Source organism: Impatiens glandulifera, chromosome 3 (assembly GCF_907164915.1).
Source record: "Impatiens glandulifera chromosome 3, dImpGla2.1, whole genome shotgun sequence".
NCBI classification, from domain to species: Eukaryota; Viridiplantae; Streptophyta; class Magnoliopsida; order Ericales; family Balsaminaceae; genus Impatiens; species Impatiens glandulifera.
In genome coordinates this window covers 20,305,426-20,322,932 of record NC_061864.1, presented here as the reverse complement: position 1 = coordinate 20,322,932, position 17,507 = coordinate 20,305,426, and the positions used below count along the sequence as shown (strand labels likewise).

Here is a 17,507-nt window from a genome sequence, read left to right as displayed (position 1 = left end):
CAAAAAATTGCATTGGGCTAGAGCATGGGGAGATAGAGTAGCATTCTATGGGTTTCATCATAACTCCAGAATAGAGGTATTTCTCCTTTCTTTTCTCATCATCCATCAATATTATATGCTTGCAGCGACATTCCGCACTGCAAAACGTTTTTTCCCCTCTGCAAGACGACGAAAATCAATCGCTTAATTTGTCAAATTTCTCGTCAAAAAAGGAGATTGATCGAATAGAGAATTATTGCATTAGAAAATTTGAATGACATTGCTTTGAAGAATGCAATAGAAGAGAAAATGACACATTCTAAAACAGAACTAGATTATGCTTTCATCTATATTATTAATGTTGAGATGATCATGAATCATGATGCATGATACTTTATAAACAACAAATTTATTATCTGTTTGCAAAAGCACAAGTATAAATAAAGGAATGGAATCAATTACTTGAGAAAGATAAAAGGTACAAGTATAAATTGGATTATAATTTATAAAAGTTAAATTAAATAAAGTCAAAGCTACTCTTGAATGAATGGATATGATACAAAGAAAAATATGCTAAAGTGATTGAATTCTCAAGTTGATTAAGAATTAAGAACTAGTTTGATGATATAGTTTGATGAAAAATATGTTAAAGTTGTCTTTTAATGCTCTTACTATGAGTAAAGTCATTCATATATTATCGAATTAAGCCAAGTTTGTTTGAATTTTAGTTTGAACTGAATCTAGATAATTAAGGAATATTAAATAAAATTATCAAATGAACGTTATTCAAATAAGTGCTGAATTAATTAGCTTAAGTAATAAATTGTGTTCTTTGCCTTTAGCAAACAAGATTTGGGAAAGATTAATTGCACTTTTTTCTGTGATTCTGTGGCTAATACAGTCCACGATGGAACCTAGCATTGTGGAGTAATGTAACATAAAAGTGATTCTCTGTCTTTTCTTGGAAGATTTCTCCTTAAACATTCATGGCCAATGCTTCTAACAAGCTTCTACTAAGAATAATATGGATTGTCCATTTTGTTTGACATCATCTTCGATGGTTGATAAATGTCATAAATTAAAGAATGGCACATCATCAGAAGATAGCACTTTCAAGAATTATGATAACATTCATTATTGGTTATTCCTACATTCTAAGTCAGGCTATATCCTTCCCATAAACAGAGCACCTCTTGCAACATATAAACCAAAACTGTTATAAGGAAATGAGCGTCGAGATTTTGTACTGATTTTCTTGAAGGTAGCAATAATGAAGCGTGTACGTCATCCAAATGTGGTGCTCTTCATGGGTGCTGTTACACAACGTCCACATCTATCAATAGTGACAGAATATCTACCTAGGTAGGTCATATCTATCAACGTCCTTGGATCCCTGGTATGATATATAAATTTATGTATGGATACAGGGGAAGTTTATATGGCCTTATTCATCGTCCTTCTGGTGGAGAGGCATTGGACCAAAGGAGGAGACTTCGCATGGCTCTGGATGTGGTTTGTCTGCATAATACTTTGTTCATATTCTCTATGGATGATTGATTGAGTTCCAACAGCTAACATTGCTTAATTATGCAGGCCAAGGGTATTAACTATCTCCATTGCCTTAAACCTCCTATAGTACACTGGGATCTCAAATCTCCAAATCTACTTGTTGATAAGAACTGGAGCATCAAGGTACAAAACCGGAAGTGGATTTTGAATTATAATTTGATTGATTTTTAGTTTTAGTTTGAGTTTTCATCATATTCTTGTTTTGAAATCATCCAGGTATGTGATTTTGGGTTGTCGAGATTCAAACCAAACACGTTTGTATCATCAAAATCATTTGCTGGAACGGTAAGAGCTGTTTCTTTGCGGAATATATGAGAGTGAATTATTAATCGATTGAGTTTGATTTGTTCAGCCGGAGTGGATGGCTCCTGAGTTCTTACGAGGGGAGCGATCAAATGAGAAGTCTGACGTGTATAGTTTTGGAGTAATTTTATGGGAACTTGTGACTATGAAACAACCTTGGAGTGAACTTAGTTCAGCTCAGGTAGGTGTATTATTAAGAGAGTTTATTGTGTGATCTTGTAACTATAAAAGATACAAATATTGGTTTTACTTTTTGCAGGTAGTTGGGGCTGTTGCATTCCAGAATAGAAGGCTAACTGTCCCTCCTAATACCTCACCCATATTGACTTCACTCATGGAATCTTGCTGGGACGAGTAAGAATTATTATTATTATTCTATGACAAAAGTTTATGTAATACGATATAAATGATAGTCGTTTTAGCATAACAAAAACACTAATAATGGGATGTTTGTTGGTTGGTTTGGAACAGCGATGCAAGGAATAGGCCATCATTTGGTAGCATAGTGGAGACACTAAAGAAACTGCTAAAGTCTCCTTTACAGCTGATGCAGATGGGAGTGCCTCCAACTCATTAGAATCAATCAAAACCTGGTCACAAACAAAACAATTACTAGTTGTTGGATATTATGTCCCTTTTCAACTTTGTTACATATTCAAGTTGAATGTGTCTTCTCTACATAAGATAGATATCCTTAAATCTTAATCCAACGTTGGTATTATGTCTAAGGTAAGCTTTCTAAGTCATAGGTTGGGAAACCAAAGCCAAAAAAGTAAACGCCGTTGCCGGGGATCGAACCCGGGTCACCCGCGTGACAGGCGGGAATACTTACCACTATACTACAACGACTTGTTTGTAAGAATTTAATTTTATAATTATGTCAAATAATTGGATTATGAGAGTTAAATATATAATTAGAGAGAATAATATCTTCATTAATGAAAATTATAATAATAATAATATATATATATATATTACGTGTATCTACAAATTATCTTATTTTATAATTTAATTAATTACATTCAAATCATGAATATAATTGAAAAGATTATTATTAGTATCAATCTGGATTATCTGAGATAAATTATTTATTAAATCGTATAAGTTGAAGAAAATAGTTATAGGTGGTTGTGAAAATGGAAATGGGTGATGATGAAGGGGGGGCAATATGGAGTTATAGTTTAGGATCAATGAAATCTTCTAAAAAAATGTCAAAACAAGAAGCCATGACCAAACATGCCATTTCTGAGAAAATCAGAAGGATTCGACTTAAACAACGTTTCAAAGATATCCTACGTCTCTTTCCCAATATCCACAAAGTAAGTATTCAAACATTGAAACATTGTTCCTTTTTCTTCTTTTATTATTTTTATTGAACAAAAACCAATTTCTTAAACAGCGAGACAAGGCTTCGATCCTAAAGGAGGCAGTGTGTCGACTCAACACACTCAAGAACACAACTGCCAATATTCTCAACAACGTAGGATCCTCGAAATCTACATTTCTTCAGTTTCTTCCAAACGAGGAGAATGAAGCGATTGTGGTTACCGGCAAATCGTCTGGGCACGACATTATGGCTAAAGTGACTATTTCGTGTAATCAAAGACCCTCGTTGAATAGGGAACTGACCCAGGCAATCAAGGTGGCTGGCGGGAAGCAAGTCGGGGTGGAAATGGCCACGGTTGGTGGTCGAACCAAGGTTGTGGCTTTGGTTAAGTGGATGGATAGTGGTGGTAATAACCTCAATCATCAAATTATGTCGCTAAAACGGGCCGTGAGAGGTTTGATCGTGGACAATCGAAACTCATCTGGGCTAGTTGGATTTAATTCTTATTTATTTAACTATTAAACTATATATATATATACACATTATTGTATAGTTTGGTCAATAATGTAATGTAATGGAAAAACACTTCTATTATCATCATCATTAATCTTGAATCAAAACATATGTACAAGTTTCAAGTGGTATATTATATATATGATGAATAAATACTATTTGATTTGGAAATAGTCTATCATTTAATTTATTGAAGAACAATTCTATGGTAGATGAAAAGGGTGTTTCCAAATATAGGCAATTAATTACTAAACAAGAATCAAATTTCAGGACTTACATTTGCCATCAAATGATCTAAAGTTGTAAAGATCATGTTTCTATTTGGGTGACTACTATCTTGAACCAAGAACATATGAACTCCATGGTTCACTTCAATCCAACTACAACCAATTTCCTTCCTCATTTCCATTTTCCTCAAACTCTTCCTAAGTTTCGTCTTCGCTTCCCATTTGCCTAAACCCGCGTAAATATTAGACAAAATAACGTAAGCAAATACAGATTTTCCATCCAATCGAATCATTTCCTCCGCCACTCTTTCACCCATTTCCATATCCATCCAAAACCAACAACCATTAAGCAACGCCCCCAAAACCACATTATCCGGTTCCATAGGCATCTGTCTAATAATCCTCTCGGCTGCTTCAAGATTCCCCGATCGACCAAGAAGATCCACCACACATGTATAATGTTCAATTGCCGGGATCACTTCATAAACTTGTTTCATTGAATCAAAATACATCATTCCCTCTTCCACCAAGCCAGCCCGTCCACAAGCTGTCAAAATCCCTACGAAAGTCGCTCCATTCGGACGTACCCCTTGTTTCAACATTAGGTTAAAGTGTAACTGCGCCTCTTTAGAAAGCCCGTGATGTGCATATCCATTGATCAGAGCTGTCCAAGCAGCCACATTAGGGGAATAGATTGAGAAAAACGATCTTTCCGCATCGGAAATGCTGCCACATTTTGAATACATGTCGACTATAGCTGTCCCGACAAAAACATTTGATTCGAACGATGTTTTAATAACATGTCCGTGAAGTAGTTGTCCTAGCTGGACGACACCCAGGACTGAACAAGTATGAAGCAGAACCGAGAATGTAGATCGTGTTGGTCTTACCCCAAATCTCATCATCGATAGATAGAGTTGTTGTGCTTCTTCATATCGTTCGTTATCAATGTAACCGGAAATCATGCCATTCCACGTTACTTGGTTTCTTTCGTGTTTCGTTTCTTCAAAGAGTTTCAGAGCTTTGTTTAGCTCTCCGTTCCTAGAGTATACAGAAATCATAGTGTTGGACGATGCTATAGTTCTTTCAGGCATCTCATCGAAAACCTTTTTCGATTCATTGATTCGACCGCTCAATGCATATGCTTTAATCATCAGATTATACGTTACCGAATCCCTATTGACCATTCTGTTGAAAAGCATTTCAGCAATTTCAGTCCATCCTATTGATATCAGACCATCAATGAGCCTGTTTGCAGCAGTTGAGCGAGGGTTGATAATTTCGTCGTAAACCCTTTTCGCATGATCGATTGATTCACAGTTACAGTATAAATCGATGAGTGCGTCGCCAATTGAGGAATCGTTTTCGAGCCCAAACTTGACGATTGATCCATGCACTGTTCTTCCTACAAGCAGAGCTCCGATTTTACCACAAGTTGTTAATACAGAATGGAAAGTGAATTCATTTGGTAAGACTTCTCCAGTGACTATCATCAAACGAAAGAACTGCAAAGCTTTGTAGCAATCATCGTCATGGGACTTTGAATAACCTGAAATCAACGTCGTCCATGAAATTACATCATGGGTTGGCATTCTAGAAAAAAGATTAAACGCATCAGACATTAGATTACAATGAACATACCCAACAAGCATCAGATTCCATAACAATTCATTCTCTTCATGCAACGAATCAAACACCCTGCACGCTTCTTCTATCTTGAAGCAGTTAGCATAAAGAAATAACAATCCACTACCTACGAACTTGAATCTCTCGAATCCAGATCTAAGAAGAAGACCATGGATCTGTTTACCTTCACCTATTGATTGTGACCTAGCGCAGATGCTAAGAACAGAGGAGATTGTTGTTTCGTTGAGTTTGAAAGTGGATCGGTGCATTAAAGAGACAGTATGTAGAGCATCGTCGAGTCTCTTGGAGATGGAATATCCAGAAATCATAGTGTTCCATGATACAACTGTTCGTTCACGCATTTCGTCGAACAGTTGGCGGGCGAAATCAATTTGACCTCGGTTTATATGATGGGTTATGATCTTGTTCGTGGAGACTATCTTGGAGAGACGATAGCCTGTGGTGTACATTCTCCATTTCTCTTTCAACTGAAGCTTCTTCCAGCTCCCGACTGAGGATTTCACGACCATGCTTTTCTTCTGTTATTTCTCTTGACCGTTGTTAGAATTTATTTCAAAACTATATTCCAAAATCCAAACACTTATATATTTATTAATTAATTATGAATATAAAGGGAACCATCGGCACAACAAAAACAAAACATAACCTTTTTTTTCTTCTTAATTTTGGAAGTTTGGAATTCACATCTATGATCTTGAACACTTTCATGAGTAGGTTTTATTAATAAATAAAATCATATTAGGATAAATAATTGAGTGAATGAATTTGAGAGGGAAAAAATTAAGTGACAATCTTATTTGTTGAAAACATAATAAATTTTTTCATTTTTTCTTTTTCCTCGCCCTTTATTATTTTTTTAGCCAATCAATCATGTGTGACGACACGACATTCACTCCCCTATTCCGGTTATTTGATAATACTTTTACAGGCTGTGTCTGTATCTGTATCCATTAAGGTAGCGTCATCTATAAAAAAGAATAAAAATCAACAAATGAGTAGGGTGATACTTCATTTTTGTGTATATATGTTATTTTATCAGTGAAATACAAACACTGCTTATATGGGTAACATCGAAATAACTCTTATTCCCTCTAATCTAATTTGAAATATATACTCTATACATTAATTTGTTTTTGTTTTTATAAAATTTATTTGTATACATGGTTGTTATTTGATTTTGCTTATTTATCATTTACACACAACTTTTTAAACATAGATGTACTCACGTGACTTTACAATTTTTCTTTAATTACAAACAAAATATTATTAAATATTTTACTTTAATTTAAATATAAACCCTTTATATTCTTTCTTTTGCAATACCATTAAAACTTATAATATTATATATCTACTTTATTTATTCAAAATTAAAACTCTAATCGATTTTGTTTGAATATAATTATTGGTATAATATATATGATTATATTAAGTAGATACGTTTATTCATATATTTAGATATGCAAATATATGAACACAAATATCTACGTAATATATTCTAACAGTAATATGTAGTATATTTTAAGAGATTCTTATTCTCCAATTATTCTCCAATCAAAGAAGATGAAAGTCTCTTGCATTACTCCACCAGAGGCTGCCTAAATTTCTTAACTATTTCAACTAAGTATTATTATGTTTTGTTTCAACTATCTAATTAGAGATTAAGAAATCGTTGAGAATTTCAAAGAAAGAATTATATTACAATTTATTCTAATTGTATTCCTCAAAGCTTTTCATTGGGATTAAATTACAATTTATTTTTTTAATATTTACATTTTATATAAATTAATTTAATTTTTGTATTGATTATTTAAACAATGATAAAATAATCCTAGCAACAATAAACAAAAACAAGTTCTTATAAGAAGAACAATAATAAATTAGCCTTAGTCAAAAATATGTTAAATTTTTTTATTTTAAATTTCACGAGTTCAATAAATCACCATTCTCACTAAAATCATCTACATTTGAAACTTGAAAACAATATTTTAACACAAGTTGCGGAGATTATCAGCAACTCAAAGCTTCAAATTGAAGATGGCGAACTCAAATATTATTCATTTTATTCCCCGCTTCACCTTAAGTATACATAACAAAATATAGTATTTGACTTATTTATAACAAAAACTATAGTATTATTTGAAACCAACCAACCGCGATAACCCTTTTACATAGCCGCCGCAAATCCTGAAAAAAATTGCATTGGGCTAGAGCATGGGGAAACAGAGTAGCATTCTATTGGTTTCATCATAACTCCAGAATAAAGGTATTTCTCCTTTCTTTTCTCATCCATCAATATTATATGCTTGCAGCGACATTCCGCGCTGCAAAACGCTTTTTCCCCTCTGCAAGACGACGAAAATCAATCGCTTAATTTGTCAAATTTCTCGTCAAAAAAGGAGATTGATCGAATAGAGAATGATTCTATTAGAAAATTTGAATGACATTGCTTTAAAGAATGCAATAGAAGAGAAAATGGCACATTCTAAAACAGAACTAGATTATGCTTTCAACTATATTATTAATGTTGATGCATGATACTTTATAAACAACAAATTTATTATCTGTTTGCAAAAGCACAATTACTTGAGAAAGATAAAAGGTACAAGTATAAATTGGATTATAATTTATAAAAGTTAAATTAAATAAAGTCAAAGCTACTCTTAAATGAATGGATGTGATACAAAGAAAAATATGCTAAAGTGATTAAATTCTCAAGTTGATTAAGAATTAAGAACTAGTTTGATGATATTTTTTTAAACTAATTTACATATATTTTTATGATATATTTCTTTTTAACCATTTAATTATTCAATTCATGAAGCTAAAGTTTAAAATATACCTATTTTATTTTTATAATTTTTAAATATAAAAAAATTATAATAATTTAATTAATTAAAAACATAAATAATTTATTTTTTAATTAAATTATAAAAAAATAATAATAACTCCAAATAATCCAACATCAAATTAATGAATGAATTATTAGAATAAAACTATTTTTATTCCAAAACCTAAATATCATTAAAAAAAACTATCTAATTAATTAATTTTATTATTTAAATATTAAAACTATCCTTTAATTAAATTTAATATTAATATATATAAATATATATTAAATAAAACAACTCACCTTCAAATCCTCTCTAAAGTCACCTTAAACTCCAGATTTTTTTAAGGAATTATTTTATATAAAAAAATTATATTAATAAAAATAAATTTATAATATAAATAAAACTATAACTACTATATTATCTAATATAATATTTAAATTTTAATAATAATAATAATAATTTATAAAAAAAATTATTCATTTAAATTTTTATTTTTTATTAATAAAAGTTAATATTAATATATGTATAATTTTTTAATAATTATTTTATTATATTTTAAAATTTATTTTAATATAAATTAAATAATTTTATTTTAAAAAAGTATTATTAATTATAATATATAAAGAGAGATGGGAGAGAGAAAAGTATATTTGGAATAAAATTTAAAAAACTTAATTTTTTTTTATTAAAAAAACCATGATTTATCTAAATAATTCATTCATAGATTAACCTTCTTTTAAATAAACTTATTTTAATATAATTTAAATAAATATTTTTAAAATATATATTAAAACCTTATTAGTATTTTTCTTAGGTTAAAATAATAAAAAATTCTTAGAAACAAAGTATTAATTAATATACTAAAATTCAATTAATTGAATAATATTCAAATAATATAAATTTCTTTTTATTATTCTCTTATAATTTACAATTAGTTGATTCAATTATCAACTAAAATACTTATATATTAAATATTTTTTCAATTTTTCATATCTCAATCTTAACAAGCTTATTTAATAAATAGACTTTAAAATAATTCTAATATATATATATATATAAAAGAAGAAATTTGAATATGGAAATAATTGATGAATTGTTTGTTACCTGTACATGAAAATATCCAGTCCAAGAAGATGCTTCTTACACATATTGCAGGAATCGAGAAAATTGGCTGTACGAAAAACTGGAGATACCGCCATTAACGTCGTTTCAATCTCATGGCGTCGAGCAAATACAGAATCAGAACTCACCAAATCAGACTCGTGAGCCAAAACATCATCGATATACTCTCTCTTCTTTATCAAATTGTTACCAATGTGCGAAATCACACACGTATACGCTTCAGATAACTCAATTTCCTGCTGCGGCGAGCCAGGAGCCAATAACCTAGATGCGTTGCTGAAGATTTGAATCGGAGGCGTAGATCTGGGAGAAACAGATAAGATCGCAGCTCTAGTACTGGATTTAGCGTAGTAAAGAGGATCTACATCGTTCATGGCGGCTACGATGCCGAGACCGACTACTCCGTCTGGATTGAAGCTCTTCGATGATGATGATTTTGCTTGAATGTTGTTGTTGCAGTTACCATTTGATGATGCGAAGATGGAGAGGTTAGATGTGAGTCGTTTCATGTTTTATGAATTCAGTCTTATCAATTGGATTGGAAGGTAATTAAGAAGAGAGAACTTCTCAAGGATGATATTTATATATATACAAATTATGCACCATTGATTTATAAAAGTGAGGAGAATAAATAAAAAAGGACTAAGTAATGATTGAAGTATGAAAAAAATGGTGAGATACTTTTGAGTGTCTGTGTGTGAGAGAGAGAAGGGCCAATGGAGGAACACTATTAGCACCATTCCTTTTCATATGTCTCTCTTGTTCCCTAGTTTCAAATTAAAATGATTAATTGTATTTTTTAATGGATGAAATTTTTTTATTCTATCAATTTAAGTTGTATACGAATACTCTCCTCTTTTAATTAAGAGTAACAAAAGGTAGATATCCTCAACTTTCTTGAGAGAACTTGGTTCAAGTCCGTTAGTCGATAAATTTTATCGTCTAGTTAAATAGTTAAGTGTGTTTGCGGGTTATGTGTTTAATTCTGTGTTGCCACATTTAACCCATCAAATAGCTTCAGTGGTAATTGTCGACTTAAAAAATTAAAATATTGTGAGTTCAATTCCATTTGGAAGCGTTTTGAGTTTAAACGGGGTCATAGTTGTGGGCTGTTATTCTAGTTCTCTTTTAGTTCAAAAAAAAAAGTTATATGCGAATCCCATCTTCTATGCTAGCGCCCAGGGCCGGTCCTGAAGTAAGTCCGGCAAACCCTCGAGCTAGGGCAACCCTCTCTTTAGGGCAGCCCAATTGTTAAAAATGTTAGGGTATTTACTACAATTTATTGTAATATTAAATATAAAATGGTGTAGCTTAGTGGTCAATGATGAAAATATATAATATGGGTTCAAATTTCATGAAAAACAATTTTTTTTTATCAATTTTTTAAATTAGACCTTAGGAAAGAAAAATATTAGACTTTTTTTCTATCGGGGTTGGGGTAGCCCAAAACTTGAGACCAGCTCCCCGCCTCACTAAGGTACTAGGTTCGAGTCCGTCATGCATCTAATTAATTAGTTAAGTGTGTTTGCGGATTATGGACTCGCGGTGGTTAATCGCACTCCAAAGAAGAAACATAACTCATCGTTCTAAAAAAAAGATTATCACGAATTCTTAACAAATAAACTTAATCAAACTAGCATTTAGCCCGTGCATTTGCACGAGTAATAATATAAAAAACAGTGAAAAAAATTACAGATAACATTTTTAATTTTATTTTTAACCGTTTTAAGTTTATGGGTGGGTCAACCCACAATCCGAACCAAGTATCTATTTACTCAACATCATTATATATTAGTTAGTTAAAAAGTTGAACTTATATTAATATTAAAATGTCCCGCGTTTATCAAATTTGGTGTTAAATTTAAAATATAAAGTCTTTGTAGCCTAGTTGGTTAAAGAGTTATACTTGTTTTGTTAGGTTGCAAGTTCGAAACATACCTCTAGCATTTTTAATTTTATTTTTAACCGTTTTAAATTTAAAAACGGGTCAACCCACAATCCGACCCAAGTATCCAAATTAACCACAGCTCTCGACCCGGCAATCCGGACACTTTAAAAATTAAGCATCATTATATATATATATATAGATTAGTTAGTTAAAAAGTTGAACTTATATTAATATTAAAACGTCCCGCGTTTATCAAATTTGGTGTTGAATTTAAAATATAAAGTCTTTGTAGCCTAGTTGGTTAAAGAGTTGTACTTGTTTTGTTAGGTTGCAAGTTCGAAACATACCTCTAGCATTTTTAATTTTATTTTAAAAACGGGTCAACCCACAATCCGACCCAAGTATCCAAATTAACCACAGCTCTCGACCCGGCAATCCGGACACTTTAAAAATTAAGCATCATTATATATATATAGATTATCCGGTTATAAATAAAAATTAAGGTTTACACTTATAAAATGGTAGAATAAATAGTGAATTAATTGCACCTAAAAACTGAACAAAAATTGTAAAAAAACACACAATGAATTAATTAATTGAACAATACTGAAAAACATGTTACTATTAAAAAAAGGTTTGATTTAAATTGGATTTATGATTTGTAAAATAATATGTGCGGTCACTTTAGTTCATATTTACTTTTGTTTAGAGTTTAAATTTTAGCTCAACTTTGTGACTATATTATATATTGCCCAATTAAAATTTTAGACATTTATGTCATTTAGAGTTTGTTTATTTTTTATTTTTTTTAAAAGATCCATATATATTAAAAATGAAAAAAAAAATCGTTTAAAAAACATTACTTTACAAAAGTAAATAAAAAAGATAAAAAAAATAATCTAAATAAATAAACAAAAATTTTGATCTACTATTTATTTATTTAGATTATTTAAAATAATATTATTTTTAATATTTTAAACTTTATAAATAATAAATTAAAGGTGTGTTTGATAATTTTAGAATTGACATTAAAATTGGAATAGGAGAGTTTAATTCAAATTCTTAAGTTGACACTTTAATATTAAGAATTCTAATTAAAATTAGAATTCAATTAAATTCAATTTTAGTGTAATTTTATAGTTTTTAATTTCCATTTGTTTTATATCGTAATTGTAATTTCAAATTTTATTTTATTTTTTGTGTATTTTCAAATAAAATAATTTATCATTTAAAATACGATTAAAATTTTCAATAGTAATATATTTTTTTTAATTTAAGATGTTAAAATATTGAAATGATACTTTTTTTAAGTTAAGTAAGTTAACATTTTAAATTAATATATATAATATATTTTAATTAAGAAGTTAACATGTGATAATTTTATTTTTAATATATAAATATTTTTTTTTTATTGAAAATCAAAACTTAAAAATTTTCTTAAACATTGAGATGTATTAATTGATTGTGAAATCAATATTTTAATAAAATAAATAATATATATTAAAATTATTTTTATTATATTCTTTTTTATAAACAATTATAATTATTTAATTTTATAAAAAAAAATATGAATTAAATTGTAATTTAATGTGAATTTTATGGATTAGAATTTCAATCTAAATTCTATTTCGAATTCTAATTTAGATGTAATTTAAACAATATGGTTCAATAAATGATGTAGTTGATTAAATAAAAAATTATTTAAATAATTTACATCAAAACATGCTCAAAATGAATAATTATTTATTTTATTTTTAATAATTAAAATCTACTAAATTTAGTTATTATTTCATCTAAATAATTATTTATTTGAAATATGCCAATTTAATAAGTATTACTTAAAATTATTTAATTATTTAATTATTTAATTATTTTAATTAAACTAAAGTACATAGTTTAACCAGATAATTTAATACCCGACAATTCTGATCGTTAAAAATTATTTAAATTATATTATTGTACCGTTTAATAGTCTTTTAAATATATTTTAATATTAATTTCTCATTTTATTAAGGGTTAATTTGATTCTGTTTATTAAGGCCAGTTTATTCACAAGTTCACAGGTATATTTAATATGATCTCAACTTATTTATTAGTTAAACTCGAGTATTTCAACTTATACGGCAGCTTATTTATTTTTATATTTATAATATTATTTAATAATAAATATTATATATATATAAATAATATTATATATATATTTATTAATTTGATTTTAAATATTAATTAATGAATTAAATTAAAAAATAATATATTTGAAAATAAATTATATTAATATATTAATTTATATAATTTTTTATTAATATATAATTTTAAATATTAATAAATGACTTAAATTAAAAAAATAGCATATTTTAAAATAAATAATATAAATATATAATTTTAAATATATTTAATAAAAATATGATATAAATGTATATATAAATATTTAATAATATTAAGGTAAATTTATTCATTCATATTATAAATTAATTAAACTAAAAATTAGTTTATTTTAAAATAAATAATATAAATATATTATTTTTTATAAGTTTTTATCAATATATTTTTTAAACTTAATTAAACGTTGTGATTTCTAGCTGCGTGTTTCAAAAACACATTACCTTTTTTTTTTGTCTTCATTCTTTTTTTTTTTTTTTTAATATTTAAGTATTAATTCATGAGGTATGTATTAGTTGGTCATATAAATTATAAATTGATCATAGTAAAGTCAAGAAATTAATTTATTATTATTATATATTTTTTCATATTTTTACTCCTTTTTCTGACATAATTTTTTAATTGTCAATTTATTTTTAAAACTATAATTATAAATTAAAAACATTATATTACATTATATTTTTTTCTTAATTAATTTATATATTAAGATATATAAATATATTTTATTATTATAATAATTTAATATAAATATATAAAAATATTAAAAATAGATAGAATAAATGAAATAAATGAAATAAAATGAATAAAATAATTAAAAAGAGATTAAATAGATGAGAGAATAAATAAAATAATTAAAAAAGAATGAAATAGATGAGAGAAAATAAATAAATAAATATTTAAAAATGATGGAAAAAAAACGCTAAAAAGGAAGTTGAGAGAAAGTTGAGTTTAAATGAAAAAATATATTTGATTATAATTTTTTTGCATGAACTTATTACGTAAAGTTATTGTAACATCTTATTACGCAAATGTCCAAACATGACTTATAAACGCTGAATCAAACGAGATCTAAATCAACAAATTTACTGAGAAGATGGTAGCTTTTCCCTGTTTTGATACCTATCAAATACATAAAATTTAGATACTTTAGTTTTATTTATTTAATTTTATTAAATTTTCTTAACCCTTGTTTAATTAATCACTTAAATTCAGTATTCAATATTTAATTAGAGGTGATGTATAATTTTTTTTTAAAAAAAATAAGACAGTGAATTAAGTATTTAACTGCAAACACACTTAACCATTTAATCAGACGTAAAATTTGTCACCTAACCGGCTCGAACACAGAAACTTAGGTCGGGGATTAATGATGCATAAGTCATAATTTGGCTCGAACACAGGAACTTAGGTTGGGAATTAATGATGCATAAGTCATAATTTGTTTGGAGATGTGAATTGAGGTGGTGAGAGGTGACCTCAATCGTTGAGTTACTATGCACCTGTATTATTTTACTAAATATTAGTTGATATATTCGATCTGTGTATCATCCACCATAATATTATTATTATTATTATTATTATTATTATTATTATTAGTATTAGTATTAGTATTAGTATTAGTATTAGTATTAGTATTAGTATTAGTATTAGTATTAGTATTAGTATTAGTATTAGTATTAGTATTAGTATTAGTATTAGTATTAGTATTAGTATTAGTATTAGTATTAGTATTAGTATTAGTATTAGTATTAGTATTAGTATTAGTATTAGTATTAGTATTAGTATTAGTATTAGTATTAGTATTAGTATTAGTACGTTTGATGAGATTATAAAATCTCATAATAATTAAACAAAATGAATTATACAAAGTATTATATATGGAGTAATGTTTATAGCTAGACAAAATAATTAAATAAATGGATAATCACGAACTCACATAACATGGCTGAAATCAACAAACAACAAGAACAACATGCATGCTTCCAATAACATTTATAACCATTTGATAAAAATATTCGATTAATTGTAACAACACCTGTCATTCCAAAAAATCAATCATTTTTAACAATATAGCATATGACCAATTAATTGTTTGAAAATGATCAATAATTGAATAGATATTTCAATCAAATTCATTTTACAGTTAGTGTTATAGATAGCTGATATAAAGTGAATTAGGTCAATCAAACTATAATTGTGTAGGTCCAAACCAAACACATTAATATTTTTTAATAGAGAAGAATGATAATTGATGAATTAATGTTCAATTATTACCAATATATAATTAAAAGCAATGATACTCTACATTAATAATAGTACTACAATATTATCCACCATATCTGTTTGTTTAATTGTTTTTATTTGTCAAAAGTTATTCACCATATATTTATATCATTTTATTTAAATTAATTACAATTATATAATATAATATATATATATATATATATATATATAATTCACCGAAATAGTTCAATGTCAAAAATCGAGATAAAAGTCGGAACAAGACTGATATTGTATTAATTTCATAAAATAAGAAAATATATATTGTGTGATGAATGGTTAATTAAATATTGTTAATATTATTGTAGCTCAATGATATATTTTATTATTATAAATTTTAACAATTGTAAAAATATGTTAATATGTTATAATATAGCATCTTATATCATGATATTTGTAACACTATCTATATATAGAAGGATGACTATTGTAGAATACATAATATAAGTGCGTATAATTTCAAATAATTTTTTTATGGTGAAACAAAATATCGTTATCGTAAAATATTATATGAATCGTTTTCAAGCTTACGATCATTCTGAATGGTAACATAAAAGATCTAAGCCAAATTTGAGAATGTTATATATTACAGGGGTATCAAAATGTGGTGGGTGTACAACCCCATTTGACAAATAACAAAAATTACCACATTTTCTATATATATAGTGATAATTTCATTTTTTTTATTGTGTTTGCTATTATTTTTGTATTAATTTTCTATTATAATAAAAAAAATTAAATGATTGTATTTGCTATTATTTTTATTGTAAATATTTTAACAATTTTAAATATTTTTATTGTAACAATTTTTTTCTTTTAAAAAAATTCAATAAAATATAATATAAAATAAGAGTTCGACTTCTTATAAGATTAATACAAAAATTGAATGTTCCGTCAAAAAAATATTATAAGAATTTTGCCCTATTAATTAATGTGATAATAATAGTATTCTAGAAAAATACAATCAAAATTAATTACTTAATCTTTTATTATACATTTCAAGTCAACCAAATTTTATTTTTAATAGTTTGATAGCATATAATAATTATTATAAACATTTAACTAGATCAAACTTTTTTTTCTTTAATTATAAAATATTCATAATGATTGTTGTACTGTAAAATAAATATTATTATATAATAAATATTCTATGAGTAAACAGTTAATTAATAAGGAAATTCACTCTAATCAAGTATTATTGTTGTTATTTTATTACAATATTATTACATATTAAATTTCAGAAGTAAGATTTAAAAAAATACTTAAATATCCATTTTTTTTATTATATATTAATATTTTTGTTTTGTTCAAATACTTATTTATTTTAAATTTGTACTTAGAAAATAACTAAGAAAATAAAATAGTTTAAATAAAAATTTAAAATTAAAATACAAATATTTGTTTACGTTAATAACGTGTTAATTTATTATTTATTATTTAAATACAAATAATAATAACTAAAAACGAACAAACAATGTGATGTGCTGCCTTCATTCAATGGGACCCAAAACATTCTAAGCCATCCACGTGGATTTTATTTATCTAGTTTATAATTCTTTTTCTAAAAGAGCTAAAATTTAAATAGTCCCTATGTTTTCAATTAAAATGCAAACAAGTTTCTATACTTCAAAAAGTATAAAATAATATAACATTTTTCATAA

The 17,507-nt window shown here is 27.0% G+C and overlaps 4 protein-coding genes and 1 non-coding gene across 5 annotated transcripts; 2 read left to right on the top strand and 3 right to left on the bottom strand.

Moving 5' to 3' along the window:
* Nucleotides 1-1,377: 1,377 nt before the first annotated feature.
* Nucleotides 1,378-2,431, top strand: LOC124932951 (serine/threonine-protein kinase CTR1-like). Its single transcript, XM_047473668.1, has 6 exons — nt 1,378-1,491; nt 1,573-1,671; nt 1,765-1,833; nt 1,901-2,032; nt 2,111-2,205; nt 2,323-2,431. Exons 1-6 carry the CDS (start codon nt 1,378-1,380, stop codon nt 2,426-2,428), a joined length of 615 nt encoding a protein of 204 aa, XP_047329624.1. The 3' UTR covers nt 2,429-2,431.
* A 197-nt stretch (nt 2,432-2,628) lies between these two features.
* On the bottom strand, nt 2,629-2,700 carry TRNAD-GUC. The gene has a single exon. It is a non-coding gene; the product is annotated as a tRNA-Asp (tRNA).
* Nucleotides 2,701-2,987: 287 nt separating this feature from the next.
* LOC124929963 (putative transcription factor bHLH107) lies at nt 2,988-3,936 on the top strand. The gene is made up of 3 exons (XM_047470339.1): nt 2,988-3,170; nt 3,251-3,632; nt 3,929-3,936. The coding sequence occupies exons 1-3, from the start codon at nt 2,988-2,990 to the stop codon at nt 3,934-3,936; spliced, it is 573 nt and encodes a 190-aa protein (XP_047326295.1).
* LOC124932211 (pentatricopeptide repeat-containing protein At2g13600-like) lies at nt 3,893-6,108 on the bottom strand. The gene has a single exon (XM_047472829.1). It carries the CDS (start codon nt 6,072-6,074, stop codon nt 3,951-3,953), a length of 2,124 nt encoding a protein of 707 aa, XP_047328785.1. The 5' UTR covers nt 6,075-6,108; the 3' UTR covers nt 3,893-3,950.
* Nucleotides 6,109-7,611: 1,503 nt separating this feature from the next.
* On the bottom strand, nt 7,612-10,088 carry LOC124932498 (FCS-Like Zinc finger 14-like). The gene is made up of 2 exons (XM_047473140.1): nt 9,501-10,088; nt 7,612-7,907 (listed from the first exon to the last, which is right to left on the bottom strand). The coding sequence occupies exons 1-2, from the start codon at nt 10,025-10,027 to the stop codon at nt 7,730-7,732; spliced, it is 705 nt and encodes a 234-aa protein (XP_047329096.1). The 5' UTR covers nt 10,028-10,088; the 3' UTR covers nt 7,612-7,729.
* Between the last annotated feature and the right edge of the window lie 7,419 nt (nt 10,089-17,507).